This window comes from Ranitomeya variabilis, chromosome 5 (genome assembly GCF_051348905.1).
Source record: "Ranitomeya variabilis isolate aRanVar5 chromosome 5, aRanVar5.hap1, whole genome shotgun sequence".
Lineage (NCBI taxonomy): Eukaryota > Metazoa > Chordata > Amphibia > Anura > Dendrobatidae > Ranitomeya > Ranitomeya variabilis.
The window spans coordinates 339,169,946-339,197,577 of NC_135236.1; the positions used below are offsets into that span (position 1 = coordinate 339,169,946).

The following is a 27,632-nucleotide window of genomic DNA, read 5'->3' on the forward strand; positions in this document are numbered from 1 at the left end:
GCTGGGGTTCTGCTGAAGAACACTGGTTGGTATTAATGGGAGACCGTGGTTTTTTCTATATACAGCAATAGTGTGGTATTGATGTATACAGCATAAGCGATCGGATGATCACAGGTTCAACTCCCCGTAGGGGACTAATAAATGCAGTGAAAAGTGGGAAAAAAATATATATACAAAGTTCAGATCACCCATTTTTCCCCCATTTAGGATGTGTGCACACGTTCAGTATTTGCCTATTTTTTTCAGTCGTTTTCCACGGGAAAGACGCTTAAAAAACACATACATAAGCATCCCATCATTTTTAATGCATTCTGCAATTTTTGTGCACGTTTTTTTCCACGAAAAAAACGCATCGCGGTAAAAAACACAGCATGTTCATTAATTTTGCGGATTTTTCTCCTTTTTGCCGCTATTTAATGCATTGGGAAGCTCCGGAAAAAAACGCACAAAAACCGCTCAAAAAACATGAAAAAGCCGCACAAAAAACGCATGCGGATTTCCTGCAGAAAAAGTCCAGTTTTGTTCAGGAAAATTCTGCAGAAAATCCTGACGTGTGCACATGGCCTTTAAATAAAGGAATTTAATAAAATGCACATGTGGTATCATTACATCCTTGAAAGAGCAAACCTGATCAGTAAATGTCAAAATGAGAAAAAAAAATTCTATATGCCAAAATTACATTTTTTCAGCCACTGCAACAAAAAATTAAGAATCCATCAACACACTGTATCCATCCTTACATGGTATCCATTAACCGTGACTTAGGCTAGGTTCACAATAGCGTTTCAGTCCGCAGCGTGGTGGTGAGGACTTCTTTCCTTAAGCTCCGCCTACATCCGCATGTGTCCTGTGTACCTATCTTTAACATTGTGTACGCAGGACATGCTTTGTATGTGGATGTGTCCTCTGCTTTGACGTGCCCGCCGACTGCAGGAAAATGCAACATGATGCGTTTGATGGGCACGTCAAAACGACGCACCCGGACGCATCTGCATACAACGCATGTCCCTGCATACACAATGTTAAAGATAGGTACACAGGACGCATGCGGAAGTAGGCGGAGCTAAGGCTACGTTCACATTTGCGTTGTGCGCCGCAGCGTCGGCGCCGCAGCGCACAACGCAAACAAAAACGCGGCAAAACGCACGCTAAAACGCTGCGTTTTGCGCCGCATGCGTCGTTTTTGCCCGCAAGTTGGACGCAAAAAAAATGCAACTTGAAGCGTTTCTTGCGTCCAACGCTTGCGGCCATGCGGCGCAAAACGCAGCACAACGCATGTCCATGCGCCCCCATGTTAAGTATAGGGGCGCATGACGCATGCGGCGCCGCTGCGGCGCCCGACGCTGCGGCGCTGACCGCAAATGTGAACGTAGCCTAAGGAAAGAAGTCCGCAGCACCACGCTGCAGACTGAACCGCTAATGTGAACCCGGCCTTAGGATGCAGTGAATAAGCCATCACAGCCCCATAAACTGAACATTGTTTTTGTTTTTTTTCTTTTTTGTATTTTTTACAAATTTACTAATTTTTCCCCACTTAGATAAAAAAAAACACCTGTATAACTACTCTTTTTTGGTATTTCACTAATCATACCGGCCTGGAGAATCATATTGCCAGGTCATTTTTACCATATAGTGAACATGTTAAATAAAACACCCTAAAAACAATTTTGGCTTTTTTTGTTATTTCGACACACTTAGAATTTTTTTTCCAGCTTTCCAATACATCATGATTTAATCAACACTGTCATTCAAAAGTACAACTTGTCCCGCGAAAAAGAAGGCCTCCTACGTGTGGGGGCCTGCACCTATTGACAGGAAGTTGAATTTTTAGCCCTGATGAGAACCTTCTATTTGCTTTACATAATGGTGCAGCAGATAAGACGTCCAACTGCCCATCCATTCGTTCTTGGGGCTGCTGGAAAAGGGTGAGCGCAGTAGTCTGCAGCCCAATAGGGAGTAAGTAGAGCAGCGGGAGGGATGTCCATTATAACGGGAAAAAGGTCCCCCTTCTGCCGATTGTCGGGGGTCCAAGCTGACGGATCTAAACTGATCAACAAGTTATCACCTATCTTAAGGATAGTTTTTTTTGGACAACCCTTTTAAAGTATACATCAACTCTCCCTATTTAGGGCACATAGGACCATATCATGGGGTCTAAATGTCACTATTAGCCCTTTCCATGTTCCTGTATAAAGTAACAGGGTTTGGGGATCGGGGTAACAGCAGTGTCTGCTTGTGGAAGACCACTCCAGTAACTTGTAGTTATAACATGAGAAGGTTACTTATTCTAAAGTTCTGTTTCAGATATGTTGATAGTTAAACATGTGATTTGGATAAATCAACTCTTCGCCTTTTGACTTTTAGCAATGATTTGTACAATGCCCAGTTTTTTGTGAGTTATTGGTATTTCCTGGCAGCCGGTCAATACAGATAGTGCCAAGAAAAAGTGGTCTTATCCCCTATAGCAACTACCCAGGGTCCACATTACAGTTGACATTCTGAGTTACTGTCAACAACAGATGGCTAAAAAAAACCTCCTGACTTTGCTTTGTGGCTTTGCCGTTCTAGCTATGGCTTGTTTTCATATATTAGTCATCATTGCTTGTTATTTATTGTAGAGAAGAAAGGGAATCTGTCACCAGGTTATCTGATATAGAAAATTATCTGTTGTGTCGCGTTAGCATATTATTGCTTGGCCTTTGACTCATTCCTGTTGATTCTGTGATATGAAAAAAAAAAGAACTTGTTCCAGCTCCATATCTGTAAAATTCAGGCTTGAAACTTTATTTTGCCAATTTAAAAGCAGTGGAAATGTGCTCTCCAGAAGCACAGCGGGACAAGAGCGACGCGTTTCAATCACTATAGATCTTTATCAAAGCTTTGATAAAGATCTATAGTGATCGAAACGAGTCGCTCTTGTCCCGCTGTGCTTCTGGAGAGCACATTTCCATTGCTTTTAAATTGGCAAAATAAAGTTTCAAGCCTGAATTTTACAGATATGGAGCTGGAACAAGTTCTTTTTTTAATCCTTTCTCCTGTGACTATTTTGATCAGCGTGGAGTTCCTTGCACCTGCGGTTGTTACTTGGTGAGCTGGCTTTACTTCATATAATTGATTCTGTGATATCCCATCAAGGCCTATAAGGGTATATGCATACAATCAGAGCAGTAATTGCCGAGGGTTTTACGCTATGTGCTTATGCATCTTCAAACCCACAGCAACCAAATGTTACAGCATAGTGAATGGGATTTCTAGAAATCCCATGTCCACTATGCGTCCACAGACGCCCTCAGCTTACCTGCGGAAAGGGACATGCGGCACGTCTTTCCAGACCGCAGCATGTCAATTTCTAGCGTCTCCGCAAGAGAAGTTTCACTGATACAATGTATTGGATGTGGTGAATTTGCATAGTTCAGGGAACACATGCAGATTCATCTGCGTTCAATAGATTGCAGCGCTTTGGACACCGAACATGCGTTGCGTCCAAAGCACTGCCACTTCTGGATCCTGTGCCCCCAACCTAACACATTTTGTTTCCTTTTTTGTAGATTTCAAGTACTTAATATGACATTTCAGTGGACAGCAGTGGCATTGTTCCTGTATGGGGAAATCGGAGTCATTTTAATTCTTTGCATCCCATTTATTTCTCCAACGAGGTACAATAGAAGTTTTATTAAATGTGTGTTCAAGTTACTGAATGTAATATAGTGATATTATATAATGTATCATTCATTTATTAGGATAACATGTTAGTCAGTGTTCACTTCACTTGTTTAGTGCATACACCAAATGCAGTTGAAACCAGAAGTCTACATACACTATATAAAAAGACAGATATGCATGTTACTGTATCTCAGTATCTGACATGAAATCAGAATAAACCTTTCCCGTTTTAGGTCAATTAGGATTATCATAATTATTAATATTTGTCAAATGCCAGAATAATGGGAGATAATGTTTTAAGTCATTTTTATTACTTACTGCAAAGTCAAAAGTTTACATACATTTCATTAGTATTTGATACCATTGCCCTTAAACTGAATGACTTGGGTGACACATTTGGGATATCCTTCCACAAGCTTCTCACAATAGTTGGCGGAATTTGGGCCCTTTCCTCCTGACAAAACTGGTGTTACTGATCCATGTTTGTAGGTTGCCTTGCTTTTTCAGCTTTGCCCATAAATTTTCAAAAGGATTGAGATCAGGGCTTTGTGATGGCCGCTCCAAAACATTGACTTTGTTATCTGTAAGCCGCTTCGGGTCATTATACATTTCGAAGACCCATATCCGCCCAAGTTTTAGCTTCCTGACTGATGTCTTGATGTTGCTTCAGTATCTAGTAGATATAATATTCTAAGGGGTACTTCCGTCTGCAACTTCCGTCACGGAAATCCCACGTCGCTGATTGGTCTCGCCAGCTGCCTGTCATGGCTGCCGCGACCAATCAGCGACGGGCACAGTCCAATTAGTCCCTCCCTACTCCCCTGCAGTCAGTGCCCGGCGCCCGCATACTCCCCTCCGGTCACTGCAAACACGGGGTTAATGCCAGCGGTAACGGACCACGTTATGGCACGGCTAATGCACTCCATAACCGCTGCTATTAACCCTGTGTGTCCCCAACTTTTTACTATTGATGCTGCCTATGCGGCATCAATAGTAAAAAGATGTAATGTTAAAAATAATTAAAAAAACCAAAAAAACGGCTATTCTCACCTTCCGTCGTCGGACGATGCGCTCATGCCTGCCGCCATCTTCTGTTCCCAGAGATGCATTGCGAAATTACCTAGAAGACTTAGCGGTCTCGCGAGACCGCTAAGTCTTCTGGGTAAATTCGCATTGCATCCTGGGAACGGAAGATGGCGGAAGCCGCGTGCGCATCGCCAGAGCTTCGCTGGATCCCTGCGGGTGAGTATAGAACTATTTTTTTATTTTAATTATTTTTTTTTAACAGGGATATGGTGCCCACACTGCTAAATGCTATGTGGGCTGTGTTATATACTGCGTGGGCTGTGTTATATACTGCGTCGCCTGTGTTATATGCTGCGTCGCCTGTGTTATATGCTGCGTCGCCTGTGTTATATGCTGCGTCGCCTGTGTTATATGCTGCGTCGCCTGTGTTATATACTGCGTCGCCTGTGTTATATATTGCGTCGCCTGTGTTATATATTGCGTCGCCTGTGTTATATATTGCGTCGCCTGTGTTATATATTGCGTCGCCTGTGTTATATACTGCGTCGCCTGTGTTATATACTGCGTCGCCTGTGTTATATACTGCGTCGCCTGTGTTATATACTGCGTCGCCTGTGTTATATACTGCGTCGCCTGTGTTATATACTGCGTCGCCTGTGTTATATACTGCGTCGCTGCTATATACTGCATGGGCTGTGTTATATACTGCGTGGCCACTGTTATATACTGCGTGGGCTGTATTAACGCATCGGGTATTCCACAATATGTATGTATGCATGTATATAGCAGCCACATAGTATATAGCACAGGCCACGTAGTAATTGTCTGCTATATACTACATGGCTCCTATATACTACATGGCCTGTGCTATATTCTGTGTGGCTGCTATATATATACATGCATACATTCATTCATTCATTCATTCATTCATTCATATTCTAGAATACCCGATGCGTTAGAATCGGGCCACCATCTAGTTGCCACATACTCTTCTTTTCTCCTGATGCCATCTATTTTGTGACGTTCAGCAGTCCCTCCTGCAGCAAAACAACCCCACAACATGATGCTGCCACCCCCGTGTTTCACAGTTGGAATGGTGTTCTTAGGCTTCCAACCTTCTTTCTTTTTCATTATGCCCAAAATGTTTAATATTAGTTTCATCAGACCACAGAACATGTGTCCAAAAATGAAGGTCTTTTTTCCTGTGTGCATTTGTAAACAATAATCTGGCTTTATGTTTCTTTTGGTGTAATGGCTTCTTCCTGGCAGAGTGACGTTTCAGCCCATGTTGATACAGTACTCGTTTCACTGTGGATATTGACACAATCTTACCAGCTTCCGCGATCATCTTCACAAGGTCTTTTGTCCTTGGGTTGATATTCACATGTCGGATTAAAGCACGTTTGTCTCTGGGACACACAACCCATCTCCTTCCTGAAAGGTATGATGGCTGGATATTCCCATCTTGTTTGTACTTGCATATAATTGTTTGTATAGATGAACGAGGCACCTTCAGGTATCTTGAAATTGTACCCAAGGATGAGCCAGACTTGTACAAGTTTACAATTTTTTTTTCCTGATATCTTGGCTGATTTCTTTAGACTTTCCCATGATGCTACACAAAGAAGCAGCGAGTTTCTGGTGTGCATTAAAATACATCCACAGGTGTGTTTCTAAGTAACTCAGATGTTGCCAAAAAACAGAATCAGAAGTTTCCAAACATATTACATCATCATATGGGCAGTCCAGAATTGTTTAAACGCATAGTAATCTTAGTGTATGTAAACTTTTGACTTTGCAGTATGCCTTGCATTATGTATTTTGTTTTCACAATAGGAGTTTATTAATGATGTATCACACTGTAAGCCTATACATTGGGATACATCACAGCCTACCACAGGTATACATATGGCTCCAATGTAGGGTCTGTAACTGGATGTGCACAGAACCATTTTGCCCTATAGTAAATATTTTAGATATATAAAAAGTCTACCCAAAGAAGGAACATGATCTCACCAGCTGCTTAGGATATTTTTGGAACAGTACAGGAGCTCTTAATAGCTGCATGTTCCCTGTGCAGTTTCCCAAGTTCAATAAGTGATTTCTCATTCATGGAGATTTTGTTTTGATCACATTGTAATTATGCTGTGTTTTTACTTGTCATAATAAGCTTTAATAATAGAATTTAAATATTACATTGTAATATAGTATTTTAACAGCGTACAAACTTGAAACCTGCATATCCAATAAAACTAATTGAAGTCAGTGACGACCTAAATTATAATTATTGTTAATTTTTAGAGCAATTTTAGCTCAATAGTGCCGTGTGCATGAGAAGGGGTTATATACAAATGTACCGTATTTTTAGGACTGCAAGACGCACTTAGGTTTTAGAGGAGGAAATTAGAAAAAAAATTGAAGCAAATCCTGGTGTGCATGGCCCCTTCATCCCTATTCCCGTTCTGGTATGCATGGCCCTCTCCTTATCCTGTTATGATTTTTCACCCATCCCCGTCCTGGTATGCATGGCCCCATTCTTATCCTGGTATGATTTGCCCCATCCCCATTCTGGTATGCATGGCCCCATCAGAAAAACATATTAAAACCCCCAAAACATTACACTTACCTTTCTGCGCTCCCTAGCAGCATCTTGTTCCAGTGCCAGCAGCTGCTTTATGCTTGTAAGCAGCACATGGCAGGGACGTTATGCACTGCTTACCAGCAGAGCACAGCTGCCGGAATACGCACTGCTCTCCACGCCAGGACTATGTGCGTGGAGGGCAGTGAGTTTTCATTGCTTGATCTTTAGTAGCACTCAGTGTCAGCCGCCAGCAGTCACTTGTGCCCACTACTTAAGAGAGAGAAATATTCACCGCATTCCAACCCCATGGGAGTAGAGTGTGGTGAATATTCATTTCTCTCAAGCAGCGGACACACGTGACCGTTGGCAGCTGCAGGAAGCCCGGCGGCTGACACCGTGTGCTACTAAAGATCGAGCAATGAATACTCATTGCCCTCCCTAAGTGTAATGTTTTGTTTTTTTTAATGTTTTTCTAATGGAGCCCTGCATACAAGGATGGGGCAATGCATACAAGGATGAGAATGGGGCCATGCATACAAGGATAGGGACGGGGCCATGCATACCAGGATGCCATTAAAAAGAAGTGAATATTCATTACCCTCCATGCCCATGGGTCGTGGAATGCAGTGCATATTCATTTCTCTTTAGCAGCGGGCACAGTTTTAGCCGCAGCAGCAGTCTCCTGCCTCCTGTGACCCACTGCATTTTTGGAGGAAAAAAAGTGCGTCTTATAGTCCAAAAAATACGATAAATTACAGTGAACAAACGAACAATGACAGACTGGCATAGAAAGGAGAAGGCCCTGCCCTTGCGGGCTTATATTCTACAGGATAATTAGGAAAGCTACATTAAGTTAGGGGATTGTGGCAGGTTCAGTTGTGGTAAAGTGGCAGGGGGTCATTGCAGGCTGCAAGCTTTCTTGACGAGCTGGGTTTCCAAGTTCCTTCTGAAGGTTCTGAGTTTGGTGGAATCGGATGTGTTGCTGCACAGAATTCTAGAGGATGAGGGATACTTGGGAGAAGTCTTTGTGGCAATTGGGTGAGGAGATTTTCAGAGGAGTAGCCAGGAGAGAGGTGGATTAGTCAGGCAGCAGAGAGGAGGAGGGAAGCCACAGCGAAGGATATTGCAGTCGTCGAGGCGGGGGATGATGATAGTATGCACTAACATTTTAGTTGACTGTGAGTTGAAGTATCAGCAATAGAGAAAGTATAAAACATAACCTTTAATAAATCAAAAACCTAAAAACAAGCTACCCTATTAAAGAAGGTGAGGAACCAAGTACAGTATAAACAAGGCCTCACCCCTAATTGATAAGGTTGTAAACCACACACGAGGGTGTGTGTGTATAATATATATATATACATACATACATACATACATACATACATACATACATACATACATACATACATACATACATAGTCAGTTGTGGCCAAAAGTATTGACACCCCTGCAATTCTGTCAGATAATACTCAGTTTCTTCCTGAAAATGATTGCAAACACAAATTCTTTGGTATTATTATCTTCATTTAATTTGTCTTAAATGAAAAAACACCAAAGAGAATGAAGCAAAAAGCAAAACATTGATCATTTCACACACAACTCCAAAAATGGGCCAGACAAAAGTATTGGCACCCTCAGCCTAATACTTGGTTGCACAACCTTTAGCCAAAATAACTGTGACCAACCGCTTCCGGTAACCATCAATAAGTTTCTTAAAATGCTCTACTGGAATTTTAGACCATTCTTCTTTGGCATACTGCTCCAGGTCCCTGATATTTGAAGGGTGCCTTCTCCAAACTGCCATTTTATTCGGACTCCCATGACAGCACTACGAGAGAGCGGTTCCGCCCTTAGGAACAGGAAACCTACAGATACAAAAGGGCGGCACCTCTCCCATGCATCAGTTAGTTTCCTGTTCCTAAGGGGACTGGATCCTACAGAAGTTTTTTCTACAAGGATTCCAGGCCGGCCGGCTGACTCAGGTAGCGAGGGGGTCTCCTACCTCGGCCAGTGCGGGGTACCTGAAGCAGTCACGGTGGTCCCGGCGGGGCTGCACGGCGGTGACTGGAGCAGCATGGAGCGGTTGCCAGGGGGTGTCCTGCCTCCGGAGCCAGCGTGCGGTGAGTATAGCGATCCACCCTCCCTCGAGTGCTGTGAGGCTGTGATGGGGCGGCGGCGTCTAGGTGGCGCCGACCGGAGTACAGCTGGCTGTCCTCGGCGTCCCACGATGCTTGCAGCACTGACAGGAAGCGCTGTGAGCTCTGGTGACGTCGGGAGGCGGAGTCGGTGACGACTTCCGGGTCGCGGTGTTCCTGCGCATGCGCGGGGGCACGAAGATGGCGGCGCCCACCGAAGATTGCACGCCGCTCTCCCTCGGGGCCTCGGTTATTCCCTACAGCTGCGGGGAGGTGGGAAATCCCAACAGACGCTGTGCAAAGACGTGCTGACCGAAGGAGCGGCTATATAAGGAAGGTCCAGCTGCGTGTTCCCTGCTTCTGGTCTCCAAATTGTTGAAGATGGAGTCTGATCATGATCAGCAGGTTTTGCTGCTGGATGAAAAAGCCCAGAAGCCTGCGGAGAAGGAACACGTGAAAAGGAGCGATGGATCTGGCCGCAGAAGCTCCTCCAGACAGGGGTCTGGAGCATCGGTCAAGAAAGATCCCCCTCATACTTCGGTATCTCTCAAGGTGTGGGCAACCACTGGTAAGTGATCTTCTAGAAAGTTCACTCAGTGACTAGTCTTCCCTCATATGTTTTTTGGTAGGGACGAAAAAACGTCAGTAAAACGAAGCATAGGGAATGTGCCATCTGCGGAGCTCCCTTGCCCGACTCACACCCTAAAAAACTATGTGACCCCTGTATCCAACAGACGGTGAGGTCTTGGAAAGGGGGAGGGGATATGGCGTTTAGATCTTATAGATTAGTCTGCCTTACTTACCCCCTCAGGTAGCAGAAGAATCCTCTTCTATTGCGGCCAGTCTGAAAGAAATGGTTCGTTTGGAAGTCACAGTCCATCAAAAACCTTTCACAATCAGGAGGCCCTAAGCAAAAAGCTCAGTGGATATCCGATTCATCTGAGGATAAGGACGCGAGCGGAGCCTCAGACGATTCAGCAGCATCCTCCTCTTCGGAAGAAGACGCTGCTCGTTTTTGTTTACCCATAGAGAGGGTAGATAAATTAATAAAGGCGGTCAGAGGCACTATGGGTATAACGGAGCCCAAGACTCAGCTATCCAAAGAACAAAGGATGTTCAGTGGTCTAGAGCAGAAGAGGCGTAGAGTTTTTCCTCTAAATGAGAAAATACAAGAACTTATTAACAAAGAATGGAAATAACCCGAAAAAAAGAGGTCTTTACCGCCAGCGCAAAAGCGTAGGTATCCTTTTGATGACCCAGAAGTCAACAGTTGGGAAAAAGCCCCTAAGTTGGATGCGGCAATTGCCAAGGTGGCGAAGCGATCTTCTCTCCCATTCGAGCATATGGGAACACTTAAAGACCCCCTAGATCGGAAGGTGGACACCTTCCTAAAGGGTACTTGGGAGATGGCTGCTGGCTCCTTAAGACCTGCGGTAGCGTTGACCTGTACGGCAAGGTCAATGATGGTCTGGTTGGATCAATTGGAGGAGCAGTTAAAACAGGGAGCCTCTAGAGACTCTATACTCGCAGCATTACCAGTAATTCAGGAGGGGGCGGCTTTTTTGTCAGACGCCTCCATTGATTCCGTTAAGTTGGCAGCCAGAGCAGCAGGGCTCTCTAATGCCGCTAGAAGAGCCTTATGGTTAAAATGCTGGCCTGGGGATATGCAAGCGAAAGCAAAGCTCTGTACCATCCCTTGTAAGGGTGAATATTTATTTGGACCCACCCTCGATGAATTATTAGAGAAGGCGGGGGATGATAATTAGAAATTTCCAAACCTATTTGGTTCATATCGTCGTCCCTTCAACAAAAGGAAATTTAATCGAGGAAGAAAACGTACCTTCTCGCCAGTGAGAGATAAATCCAGATGGGATGATAAACAAAAACGAGGTACAGGGCTAATGTTTCGTCGTTCTTCGGCAGAAAGGAAGAAACAAGATCAATGACTAGCAATCCCCGTAGGGGGGAGATTGTTACATTTTTCTGCAGATTGGTCAACGATCACAAACAGTGTTTGGATAAAAAACACTATATCTCAAGGACTTAAACTCGAGTTTATTCATTTTCCACGATATAAATTCAAATTAACTCCCTTACGTTCATCTCCCCGCTGAACAATCTGCGTTGGAAGAGGAAGTAATAACTCTGTGCTCTAAAAACATCCTAGTAGACGTTCCGCATTCTCAGGAAGGTAAAGGTTTTTACTCTCCCCTGTTCCTAATTCAAAAGCCTGATAAGACTTATAGAACTATTATAAATCTTAAAGGTCTCAATAAATTCTTGGTAAAACATACCTTTAAAATGGAATCCATTAATTCGGCTGTAAAAATGCTTTTTGATAACTGTTTCATGATAGTAGTGGATTTGAAAGATGCCTACTATCATGTACCTATTCATGCAAGTTACCAGCAATACCTAAGGGTAGCAGTATTAATGGGTGGAACGATTCGACACTTTCAATTTAGAGCACTCCCTTCGGGATAACTTCTGCCCCTAGGGTGTTCACGAAAATAATTGCTGAAGTCATGGCATACCTAAGGGAATCAAACATCCTTATAATCCCCTACTTAGATGATTTCCTCATTGTAGATAATTCGGTAGATCATTGCCTATCACAATGGGAAATTACTAAAACTAAATTAGAAGAACACCTAGGTTGGATCATAAACTTCGAAAAGTCTAAATTACAACCCCTTAATGTTCAAAAATTCTTGGGGTTACTATTGAATTCAAAAACTCAACAGTGTCTTCCCCCTATAGAGAAATTAGAACAGATTCAAAACCAAGTGTCAAGAACAATTAATACACCCTCCATGACCCTTCGACAAGCAATGTCCTTACTAGGCTTGCTCACATCATGCATACCAGCAGTTAAATGGGCTCAGTTGCATACCAGAACCCTACAAAAAGAAGTCTTATTCTATGACAGAGTTTTAAGGGGCACTTTAAATGAAAAATTAACGTTGGGGTCAGTAACATTAGAGTCCCTTAGATGGTGGCTAGATAAACAAAATTTATCAGCAGGGGTACCCTGGATAGTAAATGTTACCCGAGTAATAACCACGGATGCCAGCTCTTCGGGGTGGGGAGCTTATATGGGAGACATGGTGGTCCAGGGTCAATGGGAACCCTTCACAACATTCTCGTCGAACCAAAGAGAATTATTGGCGGTTGAATTAGCTGTTAAAAAATTCCTCATGTATCTGCAGGACCAACACGTCAGAATCTTATCGGACAACAGAGTCGCAGTTGCTTATATAAACCGCCAAGGGGGAACACGTTCTGAAGCGTTAATGCAGATCACGGATCGCTTGTTCCGGATAGCCGAGTCAAATTTTCGATCTTTCACGGCTCTTCACATCAAAGGGAAGGAAAATGTGACAGCAGATTTCCTCAGCCGAAATATACTAAAATAAGGAGAATGGTGTCTCAACGAGGACATTTTCAATCGTATTGTCCACAGATGGGGTCAGCCAGTGGTGGATCTGTTTGCCACCAAAAGCAACAAAAAAGTAAAAAATTTTTGCTCTTTAAATCCCAGGGAGAATCCCATGGCAGTGGATGCTTTCCTAATAAAATGGATTTCCCACTGGCCTATGCGTTCCCACCGTTGAACCTGTTACCTCTAGTGGTGAGGAAAATCAGGGAAGATCGAGCAAATATCATCCTAATTGCCCCCTTTTGGCCCAGAAGAACATGGTTTGCCTCCCTCAGGACGATGTCAGTATCGGCTCCCTGGGTACTACCAGAGATCCCGAACTTACTTTCTCAAGGGCTGATCTTCCATCCACAAGTGACACCGCTCCATTTAACGGCTTGGAATTTGAACGGTCACTGTTGGTAGATAGAGGTTTTTCTCCAAAATTGGTAGAAACACTCCTAAAGAGTAGAAAGCAAATAACTACTAGAATCTACTCTAGAACCTGGAGAAAATTCTTAGCCTGTTCAAAATTTGATATCCAAGAAGGGGTACCGATTCATCAAATTTTAGAGTTCCTGCAGAAGGGGTTTGAGTTAAAACTCTCTACTAGTACCCTAAGAGTGCAGATTTCAGCCCTCGGTGCCCTACTTTCCTGTAATATAGCTAACAACTATTGGATAGCCAGATTTATTAAAGCGGTTAATAGAGCTAGACCAATACATAAAGACAGATCGGTTCCGTGGGATCTAAACTTAGTTCTGTCATCTTTAACAAAACCCCCCTTTGAACCCCTTCAGGATGCGTCAATTAAAATGTTGACCCTTAAGACAGCTTTTTTAGTTGCCATAACCTCTGCTCCCAGGATAGGGGATATCCAGGCGCTTTCTAGACTTCCCCCATACACAGAATTTTTATCAGACAGAGTGGTCCTTAAACCTGATCCAGCATACCTACCGAAGGTAGCGACACGATTTCATAGGTCACAGGAGAGAGTCTTGCCAGCCTTTATTCCTAATCCTTCTAATCCTAAAGAACATGAGCTCCATACATTAGATGTTAGGAGATCTCTTTTGCAGTATATCTCAGTCACCGATAGTTTGAAGAAGGATAATGCACTGCTTCTTTCCTTCCAAGGTCCAAAGAAGGGATGTAGAGTATCCAAGTATTCACTAGCTAAATGGATTAGGGAGGTTATCTCTCTGGCTTACACAGCAGGTGGAGGGCCGGCTCCGCAGAATCTGAAGGCACATTCCACCCGAGCCATGGCATCATCCTGGGCGGAAAGATCTGGAGTATCAGTGGAACAAATATGTAAGGCGGCCACATGGTCATCCCTCCCACCTTTTTTAAGCACTATCGGTTGGATTTGGGGTACTCTTCCGATCTCACCTTCGGTTTAAGGGTGCTGCAAACTATAGTCCCTCCCTAGGGTGGCTTACATCTCTGTAAATCTCTCGTAGTGCTGTCATAGGAGTCCGAATAAAGCATTAAGCTACTTACTGGTAGCGGCATTTTTCGGAGGCCCATGACAGCACCCTCAGTTCCCTCCCTATTTATATGGTGGTTTGCACTTCCTAAGGACTGTGTGTGTGTGTGTGTGTGTGTATATATGTGTGTATATATGTGTATATATATATATGTGTGTATATATATATATATATATATATATATATATATATATATATATATATATATATATATATATATATATATATATATATATATATATATATATAATTTTTTTTTTTTTTTTATGGGATATATAGATCTCATGTGTGGTGTCTAGCTATGTTGTAGTAAAATGTTTCTTCTTGAGTTTAAACTGTATATAATGTATAATTGTGTGCCACTAACCGCGGTAGTCTTCTCAGGCTCTGAAATTCAACTGATGCATGGGAGAGGTGCCGCCCTTTTGTATCTGTAGGTTTCCTGTTCCTAAGGGCGGATCCCCTCTCTCGTAGTGCTGTCATGGGCCTCCGAAAAATGCCGCTACCAGTAAGTAGCTTAATGCTTTCTCTAGTCACCTTCCACGACGGAATATGGAGGTTGTCTCTTTGCCCTAATGGGGAACAGGAAACACAGAGAGGTTAAAAGGACCTCCCACTTGCCAGTGTCTTTCCTGTTCCCCATGGGACAGGGAGAGGTGTTCCATGTGCTGTAGTGGCTGGCGACTGCAGTTCCTCTTACAGGCTTTACCTGTTAAGCCAGGCAGCTGGCGGTCGCTCCTTGCCTCCCCATGTGCTGCTCCCGTCGTCCTGCATGCAGGTACCTCGGGACCCCTTCCTGGCCTTCCCGCGCCCCCAAGAGGGTAAAGCAGGCCTGGGATCCACAGCCGGGTTCCTCTCTGAGCTTCCCGGCTTCTCCCCCTCCATTCAGCTCAGTCGGCATTCCGGAAGTGACGTCAGTGGTCGCGCGCGCGTCACTTCCGGTTTTTCGTATCTCCCTGAAGCCGGTACTTCTGGGTTTCGCCGGCCGGCGTGTCGGCGCTGAGGCGTCCCACACATGGATCCGGGAGGGGGAGTGTATGTCCCCTGGAGGCAGGTGCTGGGAGCGGAGCTCTATAAAATCCTGCTGAATCACCACTGAGGTAAGACCAATCCCTCAGTATGGACGGTTCTTTATGCCCTGCGTCTGCAGAGCCCAGCGCTGCCCCTGCTACAGTGAGTGTTGCAGGGATGGGATCCGGGAGGTAGTACCTTTAGGGGGTTAGCTGTCCTCACTCCTCTCCCCCTTTCTGTTTCAGGGAGAAAAGTCTGCCCCTAAAGCTGCTTATAGAAAGAAGTGCCCAGTCTGTACTGTTAAATTCCCTCCTAACTGTGATAAACTCTGCCAGCCATGCACTGACAGGATAATAAAAGCTGAGCAACCATCCCAGCTAGATGAAACACGCTCTCTTGTTAAACAGGAGGTACAATCTTCCTTGGCAGCGACCAACGATGCCGAAGTCCCCGGGTAACCAGGGCAAACATCGGGTTACTAAGCGCAGGGCCGCGCTTAGTAACCCGATGTTTACCCTGGTTACCATCGTAAATGTAAAAAAAAAAAACAACCGTACATACTCACATTCCGGTGTCCGTCAGGTCCCTAGCCGTCTGCTTCCCGCACTGACTGACTGCCGGCCGTAAAGTAAAAGCAGAGCACAGCGGTGACGTCACCGCTGTGCTCTGCTTTCACTTTACGGCCGGCACTCGTGCGGGAAGCAGACGGCGAGGGACCTGACGGACACCGGAATGTGAGTATGTATGTTTTTTTTTTTTTACATTTACGATGGTAACCAGGGTAAACATCGGGTTACTAAGCGTGGCCCTGCGCTTAGTAACCCGATGTTTACCCTGGTTACCCGGGGACTTCGGCATCGTTGGTCGCTGGAGAGCTGTCTGTGTGACAGCTCCCCAGCGACCACACAACGACTTACCAACGATCACGGCCAGGTCGTATCGTTGGTCGTGATCGTTGGTAAATCGTTTTGTGTAACGGTACCCTTAGTCGAGGTTCTTTATCCAACATCCGCACAATCTTGCATTGAAATCTCTTGTCAATTTTTCTTTTCCGTCCACATCTAGGGAGGTTAGCCACAGTGCCATGGGCTTTAAACTTCTTGATGACACTGTGCACGGTAGACACAGGAACATTCAGGTCTTTGTAGATAGACTTGTAGCCTTGAGATTGATCATGCTTCCTCTCAATTTGGTTTCTCAAGTCCTCAGACAGTTCTTTGGTCTTCTTTCTTTTCTCCATGCTCAATGTGGTACACACAAGGACAGAGGACAGAGGTTGAGTCAACTTTAATCCATGTCAACTGGTTGCAAGTGTGATTTAGTTATTGCCAACACCTGTTAGGTGCCACAGGTAAGTTACAGGTGCTGTTAATTACACAAATTAGAGAAGCATCACATGATTTTTCGAACAGTTCCAATACTTTTGTCCACCCCCTTTATGTTTGGTGTGGAATTATATCCAATTTGGCTTTAGGACAATTCTTTTTGTGTTTTTTTTTTTTCATTTAAGACAAATTAAATGAAGATAATAATGACAAAGAATTTGTGTTTGCAATCATTTTCAGGAAGAAACTGAGTATTATCTGACAGAATTGCAGGGGTGGCAATACTTTTGGCCACAACTGTATGTGTATATATATATATATATATATATATATATATATATATATATATATATATATATATATATATAATATATATATACACACACATACACATACACGCTGGATGGTGGCCCGATTCTAGCGCATCGGGTATTCTAGAATATGTATGTCCACGTAGTATATTGCGTAGCCACGTAGTATATTGCGTAGCCACATAGTATATTGCCCAGTTACGTAGTATATTGGCCAGCCACGTAGTATATTGCCCAGTGATGTAGTATACAGCACAGAGCCACGTAGTATATTGCACAGCCCATGTAGTATATTGCCCAGCTATGTAGTATATTGCCCAGCCACGTATGACACAGGTTAAAAAAATAAAAAATAAACATACTCACCCTTCCGCTGGCGCGTTGTAGCTGTGTCGCCTGTGTCGGGTGCAGCCGGCAGCTTCCGGTCCCAGGCTGTGATGACGTTGCGGTCACGTGACCGTGTCGCGGTCACATGACTGTGACGTCACGGCAGGTCCTTTCGGCGCAGGCGCGCAGGACTTGTGATAACGTCGCGGTCACATGACCGTGACATCATGGCAGGTCCTTCTGCCAGACCATCCGTGCACCGGAATGTGCCGGTTGCATCGCGAGGAGCGGGAAAGTCGGTGTAGGTGAGTATATAATCATTTTTTATTTTTTAAATTATTTTTAACATTAGATGTTTTTACTATTGGCGCTGCATAGGCTGCGTCAATAGTAAAAAACTTGGTCACACAGGGTTAATAGCGGCGGTAACTGAGTGCGTTACCCACGGCATAACGCGGTCCGTTACCGCCGGCATTAACCCTGTGTGAGCGGAGGGGTGTATGCGGGCGCCGGGCAGTGAGTGCGGGGAGTAAGGAGCGGCCATTTTCTTCCGGACTGTGCGCATCGCTGATTGGTCGCGGCAGCCATGACAGGCAGCTGCCGAGACCAATCAGCGAATGAATAACACTTTTCCAGCGTCCATCTGTTTAGCAGGCTGTGGGACTTTCCAAATGCCACACAGTTTTTTTATTTGCCATTTGTTTAGTGCTGGCTTCTGGGCACTGATTTGACCATGGAGGCCATTTCGAGACGGAATCCTACAAACTGTTCTAGTTGACACAGGGACTTGAGGTCACCAGGCCTGTTGGAGCTCTGCTGCAGTGGTAGAGGGGCTTGCTTTGGAATTTCTAACCAACAAACGTTCCTCCTGACCAGTTGTCTTGCGGGGTCTGCCGGACCTGGGCTTGTCAAACACATCTCCAGTCTTTACAAATCTTTTTTTAATTCTTTGTACTTGACGCTGAGACACATTAAAGGTGCCAGCCATCTCTGCAGTGGATCTGGTCTTCAGCCTCTTAATAATCCAGGCTTTGGTCGCAGGGTGGATTTTTGGCACGTTGTCAGAGCTCAAGTTGCAGTTCAAGTTGCAAGCTCAAGTTGCAGTTTTTATACACACACACTAACCGATCATTTACTGAGCACAGGTGAGGATGTAAATTAGGATTGGGTGCATTATATGACCAGGCGACAAAACTTTGTCTTGCAAAAATCTGACCATTCTGTGTCCATTAACGGATCAATATTTCTGCATTGATGCCAATTTAATTTCTTAACCTTAACCACATTTCGGAGGGTTTCAGCTTTCAAAAGAATAATTTATACAGCCAATGGATGAATTTAATGTCAGGTTATAAACTTTTATTTACATAACATGGATAAGCGACATAACTTCTGTCAGGGAGTGTGTATGTCTATCTATCTATCTATCTATCTATCTATCTATCTCTCTCTCTAATGTTTAAAGCTGAATGTGTGTGTATGTATGTGTATATGTCCGGGATTGGCATCTGCACCTTCGCAGCTACAGCCACAACATTTTGTACAGTCACACGTCTGGACCCCGAGAGTGTCATAGGCTATGTTGTGAGGCGAAATTTTAACCCCGCGCGTTGCAATTCACAAAACAATTTTGCCCCCATCTTCATAATGGGGAAAAAGTGAAAGGAAAGGTGTTGGAGGCAAATTGACAGCTGCCAGATGTGAACAAGGGGGGCTTACAGAATGAGAGCGATGGCGTCAAAGAGTATATACTGTACAGTTGCTAAGGTGGGGCCCCAACATGGGATACTCATCACACATGGGGATATGAACACACACAAAATGCGCCACACCCGACCATGTGCTTTAACACATATACCACCCTCAGCACACATTTCACCACACATACACCAACCTCGCCACATAAAAGTCGAAACACAAAAGTCGCCACTCAAAACTCGCCACGCCCAAAATTTCGCCACTTGCAAAACTCGCCACATGCAAAACAAGGCTCACGCAAAACTCACCACACGTGCAAAACTCACCTCATGGAAAACTTGCCACGCGCAAAACTTGCACACGCGGAAAAATTCCCACATGCACAAAAGTTGCAACACCAACACATGCAAAAGTTGCCTCACACAAACTTTGCACATACTCAAAACGCACCACACCTAAAACTCGCCACGCGCAAAACTTGCTGCATTAATCTGTCACATGCAACTCGACACACAAAAAGTCGCTACATGCATGTCGCCACACAAAACTCCACACACAGCTTGACACATGAAACTCGCCTTAAAACACACACAAGTCTGGTATTATCCTTCAAAAATAAAAATCTGATTAATAAGCAGACAAACTACAATAGCAACAAATGTACCATATAGGAAATACGGCAGCTGTCAGTCACATGACCAGTCTATTATGTCTATGTGTGAGCTAATATATACTGCCAGGGGGGAGGGCTTCCTGTTGGCTGGGGATTTCAGGCTGCCAATAGCAACCAATCACAGCTCAGCTTCTATTTTGCTACAGTTCATTAATCTGAGCTCTGATTGGTTAATATAGGCAACAAAGGACATTCTCAGTATAACAAAGCTTGTGGAAAGGCTGATGTCAGTCACATTACCTCTGTGTGAGAGGATATAGAAACTGCTAGTTACAGACTATTTTAACCACAATAATGCCTCATAAGAAAAGGAATTCCATGGCACGAATGTCAGCTGATGCAAAAAGAAAAGCTGCATTACGGGCCAATGAAAAATGTGAAGACCGAGAAACAAGGCTGACACACATGAGAACAGCAGTTGCTTCCTCAAGAGCCAATGAACTTGAGGAGAGAGAAGTGAATCTTCTACATTACTTGGCCAATTTAGTTAAATCTGTGTGGAATATCTCTGGTGTTGAAATATATGTTGTGAAATACTTCTATTAGCTTAGTTTTTGCCTTTTAATAATTAAATTTCTATCTATTTGTTTTGTGGTTTATGTGTGCAGAATAAATTTCTGTTAACACATTCTTTTTTGCAGCAGTTATTAACCCGGGCGAAGCCGGGTAGTACAGCTAGTGTGTGTGTGTATGTGTATATGTGTATGTATATATGTGTATAATCAGTACAGACCAAAAGTTTGGACACACCTAATTTAAAGATTATTCTGTATTTTCATGACTATGAAAATTGTAAATTCTCACTGAAGGTATCAAAACTATGAATTAACACATGTGGAATTATATACTTAACAAAAAAGTGTGAAACAACTGAAATTATGTCTTATATTGTAGGTTCTTCAAAGTAGCCACCTTTTGCTTTGATGACTGCTTTGCACACTCTTGGCATTCTTTTGATGAGCTTCAAGTGGTAGTCACCAGAAATGGTTTTCACTTCACAGGTGTGCCCTGTCAGGTTTAATAAGTGGGATTTCTTGCCTTATAAATGGTGTTGGGACCACCAGTTGTGTTGTGCAGAAGTCTAGTGGTTACACAGCTGATAGTCCTACTGAATAGACTGTTAGCTTCTTTTGTCTTGCCATAATACAAATTCTAAGTAAAGAAAAGCAAGTGGCCATCATTACTTTAAGAAATGAGGGTCAGTCAGTCCGAAAAATTGGGAAAACTTTGAAAGTGTCCCCAAGTGCAGTTGCAAAAACCATCAAGCGCTACAAAGAAACTGGCTCACATGAGGACCACCCCAGGAAAGGAAGACCAAGAGTCACCTCTGCTTCTGAGGATAAGTTTATCCGAGTCACCAGCCTGAGAAATCACAGGTTAACAGCAGCTCAGATTAGAGACCAGGTCAGTGCCACACAGAGTTCTAGCAGCAGCCTCATCTCTACAACAACTGTTAAGAGGAGACTTTGTGCAGCAGGCCTTCATGGTAAAATAGCTGCTAGGAAACCACTGCTAAGGACAGGCAACAAGCAGAAGAGACTTGTTTGGGCTAAAGGACACAAGGAATGGACATTAGACCAGTGGAAATCTGTGCTCTGGTCTGATGAGTCCAAATTTGAGATCTTTGGTTCCAACCATCTTGTCTTTGTGAGATGCACAATAGGTAAACGGATGGACTCAACATGCCTGGTTCCCACCGTGAAGCATGGAGGAGGAGGTGTGATGGTGTGGGGGTGCTTTGCTGGTGACATTGTTCAGGATTTATTGAAAATTGAAGGCATACTGAACCAGCATGGCTACCACAGCATCTTGCAGCGGCATGCTATTCCATCCGGTTTGCGTTTAGTTGGACCATTTTATTTTTCAACAGTACAATGACCCCAAACACACCTCCAGGCTGTGTAAGGGCTATTTGACCAAGAAGGAGAGTGATGGGGTGCTCCGCCAGATGACCTGGCCTCCACAGTCACCTTACCTGAACCCAGTCGAGATGGTTTGGGGTGAGCTGGACCGCAGCGTGAAGGCAAAAGGGCCAACAAGTGCTAAGCATCTCTGGGAACGCCTTCAAGATTGTTGGAACACCATTTCCGGTGACTACCTCTTGAAGCTCATCAAGAGCATGCCAAGAGTGTGTAAAGCAGTCATCAAAGCAAAAAGTGGCTACTTTGAAGAACCTAGAGTATAAGACATAATTTCAGTTGTTTCACATTTTTTTGTTAACTATATAATTCCACATGTGTTAATTCTTAGTTTTGATACCTTCAGTGAGAATTTACAATTTTCATAGTCATGAAAATACAGAATAATCTTGTATGTATGTATATGTGTGTGTGTGTGTGTGTGTGTGTGTGTGTGTGTGTGTGTGTGTGTGTGTGTGTGTGTATATTGTAGGGATTGGCTCAGGTGAGTAATGGTAGGGGCCGCAGTAATGAGGCAACACACAGGCTTCCAGTCCAAACTTCAGTGGTTTATTGTCACTTTAAACAGTCCGAGACAGAAAGTAAGAGAAAAAACAAACATACTCCAGCTTCGAGAACCACTGGTCTCAGACTCACCCTTACATGGGACGGGCTTAACTAAGCGGCTGCCAAGTCAGCGGCTTCCGCCAGGTGCCATTCCCAGGGTTGCTAACAGTCATATCACCAACCTTTGTGACGTGTGGGAGAGAAAAACAGTTCAGGCTCCTTCCAGCCTAGTCCCATCCCCAGAATAACATGTGCCAAACAAAAGAAACTCCATTACATAGTCTATAGCCACACCCACAGGTGAGGTATCCATCACATGGGCTGATCACATGATCGTGACATCACTGCAGGTCCTCAACCTTAGGAAAATAACAGGCCAAAACTTATCCTGCTGGGAGAAATATATCTTCCTTCCAGTACTACACCTTTTACTGCACCACATACCTCCCCCCTTTGTTCAACCCTATGGGAGTGGACACATGACATACAGTGAACTCTGGACAGGGCGTCTGCATTCCCCTGTAGTCTGCCTGCCCGAAGTTCTACTGAAAATTTAAAATTTTGCAGGGACAGAAACCATCTGGTGACTCGTGCATTTCTCTCATTAGCTTGAGTCATCCATGTAAGAGGGGAATGATCTGTCACCAAGCGAAATTTTCTCCCCAGCAAATAATAGCGAAGAGACTCAAGTGCCCACTTAATGGCCAGGCACTCTCTCTCCACAATACTGTACCTGCTTTCGGCTGGGGTAAGCTTCCGGCTCAGAAAACTAACGGGATGCTCTTCTCCGTTAATTTCTTGAGACAACACGGCACCAAGACCTATCTCAGAGGCATCAGTTTGCACGATGAACTCTCTTTTGAAATCAGGTGTAATCAGAACAGGTGTACCACACAGTACTGATTTTAACTTTACAAAGGCCTCTTCTAACTGATCATTCCATTGGACCATCACAGACTTCCTCCCTTTCAAGCAGTCTGTTAAAGGCGCGGACAACGTTGCAAAGTTGGGAACAAACCGCCTGTAATATCCCACTAAAGGCCCCGTCTCACATAGCGATTTACCAACGATCACGACCAGCGATACGACCTGGCCGTGATCGTTGGTAAGTCGCTGTGTGGTCGCTGGGGAGCTGTCACACAGACCGCTCTCCCCAGCGACCAACGATCAGGGGAACGACTTCGGCATCGTTGAAACTGTCTTCAACGATGCCGAAGTCCCCCTGCAGCACCCGGGTAACCAGGGTAAACATCGGGTTACTAAGGGCAGGGCCGCGCTTAGTAACCCGATGTTTACCCTGGTTACCAAAAAAAACAAACAGTACATACTCGCCTTTCGGTGTCCAGGTCCCTTGCCGTCTGCTTCCTGCTCTGACTGAGCCGCCGTACAGTGAGAGCAGAGCGCAGCGGTGACGTCAGCGGTGCTGCGCTCTGCTCTCAGTGTACGGCGGCACTCAGTCAGAGCAGGAAGCAGACGGCGAGGGACCTGGACACCGAAAGGCGAGTATGTACTGTTTGTTTTTTTTGGTAACCAGGGTAAACATCGGGTTACTAAGCGCGGCCCTGCGCTTAGTAACCCGATGTTTACCCTGGTTACCAGTGAAGACATCGCTGGATCGGTGTCACACACACCGATTCAGCGATGTCAGCGGGGCCTCAACGACCAAAAAAAGGTCCAGGCCATTCCGACACGACCAGCGATCTCGCAGCAGGGGCCTGATCGCTGGTACGTGTCACACATAGCGAGATCGCTACTGAGGTCGCTGTTGCGTCACAAAACTAGTGACTCAGCAGCGATCTCGCTAGCGATCTCGCTATGTGAGACGGGGCCTTAAGCATAAAAAGGCTTTTACTTGCTTTGTTGTGAGGGGACGAGGCCAGTTCTGTATTGCCTCCACTTTGTTTATTTGAGGCTTAAGGACCCCTCTCCCAATGACATAACCCAAGTACCGAGCTTCCTCCAACCCTATGGAACACTTCTTGGGATTGGCTGTTAGCCCTGCTTGTCGGAGTGAATCAATCACCGCTTGTACCTTGGGTAAGTGACTTTCCCAGTCTGCACTGTACACAACAATATCATCCAGATAGGCTGAGGCATAACGGCGATGGCCCCCATGGACAATATCCATTAACCGTTGAAACGTCGCCGGCGCACCATTCAAACCAAAAGGTAACACCTTATACTGAAACAGCCCTTCGGGCTTTACAAAGGCCGTTTTTTCCTTAGCTGCCTTTGTTAGGGGCACCTGCCAATACCCTTTTGTAAGGTCAAGGGTTGTAAAATACCGTGCCTGCCCAAACCGTTCTATCAATTCATCTACCTGGGGCATGGGGTAAGCATCAAATTTTGAAACTTCATTAAGTTTTCTGAAGTCATTACAGAATCTTAGGGTCCCATCAGGCTTAGGTATTAGGACTATTGGACTGGCCCTGTCACTTTGCGACTCTTCTATGACCCCTAATTGTAACATATTTTCCACCTCCCGGGATATGGCTTGTCGCCGAGCCTCAGGCACCCGATATGGCTTTAATCGGACTTTGGCCTGTGGCTCCGTAACAATGTCATGTTGGATTATGGAGGTACGTCCAGGGAGTTAAGAAAAAACGTCCGTATTTCGGCTAACAAACTCCCGGACCTCCTGAACCTGTTTAGGAGACAACGTATCTGGTATTTTGACTGCAGACCAGGCTTCTTCTGACTCACTCAGAGGTAACGGAGCCTTCTCTACAGAAAATGCAGGCAGCGGACTATCCCCCCCAAGGTGGTCTCTGTCTTTCCACAATTTAAGCAAATTAACATGATAAACCTGCTCTGGCTTCCTACGGCCAAGTTGGTGTACCTTATAGTCTACCGGTCCCACCTTCTCCATAATCTCATAGGGCCCCTGCCACCTTGCTAGAAATTTGCTATCCACTGTGGGCACAAGTACCAACACGCGATCCCCAGGACTAAAGGTTCTTACCCGAGCCTCCCGGTTATAGACCCGACTCTGAGACTGTTGGGCTGCTTCCATATGTTCCCGTACCAATGGTAGGACTGTCTCCATCCTTTCCTGCATTTTTGCAACATGCTCTATTACACTCTTGTGGGGGGTTGGTTGGTTCTCCCAAGCCTCCTTGGCTATATCAAGTAGGCCCCGGGGATGTCGGCCATACAATAATTCAAAGGGCGAGAACCCTGTAGATGCCTGTGGCACCTCCCGTACTGCAAACAACAAATATGGGAGTAAAAGATCCCAATCCTTCCCATCTTTAGAATTTTTTTTAGCATGCTCTTTAGCGTTTTGTTGAATCTTTCTACCAGCCCATCTGTTTGGGGGTGATAAACTGAGGTGCGCAACTGTTTGACATTTAACAAGCGGCAGAGCTCTTTCATTATTTTTGACAAAGGGGGTTCCTTGGTCTGTTAAAATCTCTTGCGGAATCCCCACCCTAGAAAACATTCCCATGAGTTCCTTTGCTGTGAGCTTAGCTGACGTGTGGCGCAGCGGAACAGCCTCAGGATATCGGGTGGCATAATCTAGAACTACTAGGATGTGTTGGTGCCCCCTTGCTGACTTATAATAATAATAATAATAATAATAATTTTATTTATATAGCGCCAACATATTCCGCAGCGCTTTACAACTTATAGAGGGGACTTGTACAGACAATAGACATTACAGCATAACAAAAATCACAGTTCAAAACCGATACCAGGAGGAATGAGGGCCCTGCTCGCAAGCTTACAAACTATGAGGAAAAGGGGAGACACGAGAGGTGGATGGTAACAATTGCTTTAGTTATTTGGACCAGCCATAGTGTAAGGCTCGGGTGTCCATGTAAAGCTGCATGAACCAGTTAACTGCCTAAGTATGTAGCAGTACAGACACAGAGTGCTATTAACTGCATAAAGTGTATAAGAACATGATGCGAGGAACCGGATTTTTTATTTTATTTATTTTTTATTGATTTTTTTTTTTTTTTTATTAGGCCACACAGGGATAGTTAGGTTAATGCGTTGAGGCGGTAGGCCAGTCTGAACAAATGCGTTTTTAGGGCACGCTTAAAACTGTGGGGATTAATCGTATTAACCTAGGTAGTGCATTCCAAAGAATTGGCGCAGCACGTGTAAAGTCTTGGAGACGGGAGTGGGAGGTTCTGATTATTGAGGATGCTAACCTGAGGTCATTAGCGGAGCGGAGGGCACGGGTAGGGTGTAGACTGAGACCAGAGAGGAGATGTAGGGTGGTGCTGAGCCATGGAGTGCTTTGTGGATGAGGGTAGTAGTTTTGTACTGGATTCTGGAGTGGATGGGTAGCCAGTGTAATGACTGGCACAAGGTAGAGGCATCGGTGTAACTGTTGGTGAGGAATATGATCCTGGCAGCAGCATTCAGGACAGATTGGAGCGAGGAGAGTTTGGTAAGAGGGAAGCCGATTAGTAGAGAGTTACAATAGTCCAGACGAGAATGAATAAGTGAGACAGTAAGAGTTTTTGCAGAGTCGAAAGTAAGAAAATGGCGAATTCTAGAAATATTTTTGAGATGCAGATAAGAAGAGCGAGCCAGTGATCGGATGTGGGGGGTGAATGAAAGCTCGGAATCAAGGATGACCCCAAGGCAGCGGGCATGTTGCTTGGGAGCAATGGTGGAACCGCACACGGAGATGGCAATTTCAGGCAAAGATAGGTTAGTAGAGGGAGAGAACACGAGGAGTTCAGTTTTTGACAGGTTCAGTTTCAGATAGAGGGAGGACATGATGTTAGAGACAGCGGTAAGGCAATCACTGGTGTTTTCTAAGAAGGTCGGAGTGAAAGCAGGAGAAGAGGTGTATAATTGGGTGTCGTCAGCATAGAGATGGTACTGGAAACCAAATCTACTGATTGTTTGTCCAATAGGGGCAGTATACAAAGAGGAGGGGGCCTAGGACTGATCCTTGAGGAACCCCAACAGTAAGGGGAAGGGGAGAGGAGGAGGAACCAGCAAAACATACAGTGAAGGATCGGTCAGAGAGATAGGAGGAGAACCAAGAGAGAACGGTGTCCTTGATGCCGATGGAGCGGAGCATAGTGAGAAGAAGCTGATGATCCACAGTGTCGAATACTGCGGAAAGATCCAAGAGAATTAGCATCGAGTAGTGACCATTAGATTTAGCTGTTAGTAGGTCATTAGAGACTTTAGTGAGGGCAGTTTCAGTAGAGTGTAAAGAGCGGAAGCCAGATTGAAGAGGGTCGAGAAGAGAGTTATCTGACAGATAGCGGGTGAGACGGGAGTGGACCAGGCGTTCCAGGAGTTTAGAGATGAAGGGAAGATTAGAGACCGGTCTATTATTAGCGGCACAGTTTTGGTCGAGGGAGGGTTTTTTAAGTAATGGATGTATGATGGCATGCTTAAATGAGGAGGGAAAAATACCGGAAGTGAGGGAAAGGTTGAATATTTTTGTTATGTGAGAGGTGACAGCCGGGGAAAGGGACTGGAGGAGATGACTGGACGGAATGGGGTCACTGGTGCAAGTGGTCGGGTGAGA

At 44.8% G+C, this 27,632-nt stretch overlaps 1 protein-coding gene across 2 annotated transcripts in view; it reads left to right on the forward strand.

The window, feature by feature from the left end:
- BCAP29 (B cell receptor associated protein 29) overlaps positions 1-27,632 on the forward strand; it is a 143,370-nt gene that overhangs the window by 1,603 nt on the left and 114,135 nt on the right. For both annotated transcript variants that reach the window (XM_077264801.1, XM_077264802.1), the window contains exon 2: positions 3,549-3,656. In XM_077264801.1, coding sequence (XP_077120916.1) covers positions 3,565-3,656 — 92 coding nt within the window. In that variant the 5' untranslated portion in view covers positions 3,549-3,564. The remainder of the gene's footprint in view (positions 1-3,548; positions 3,657-27,632) is intronic.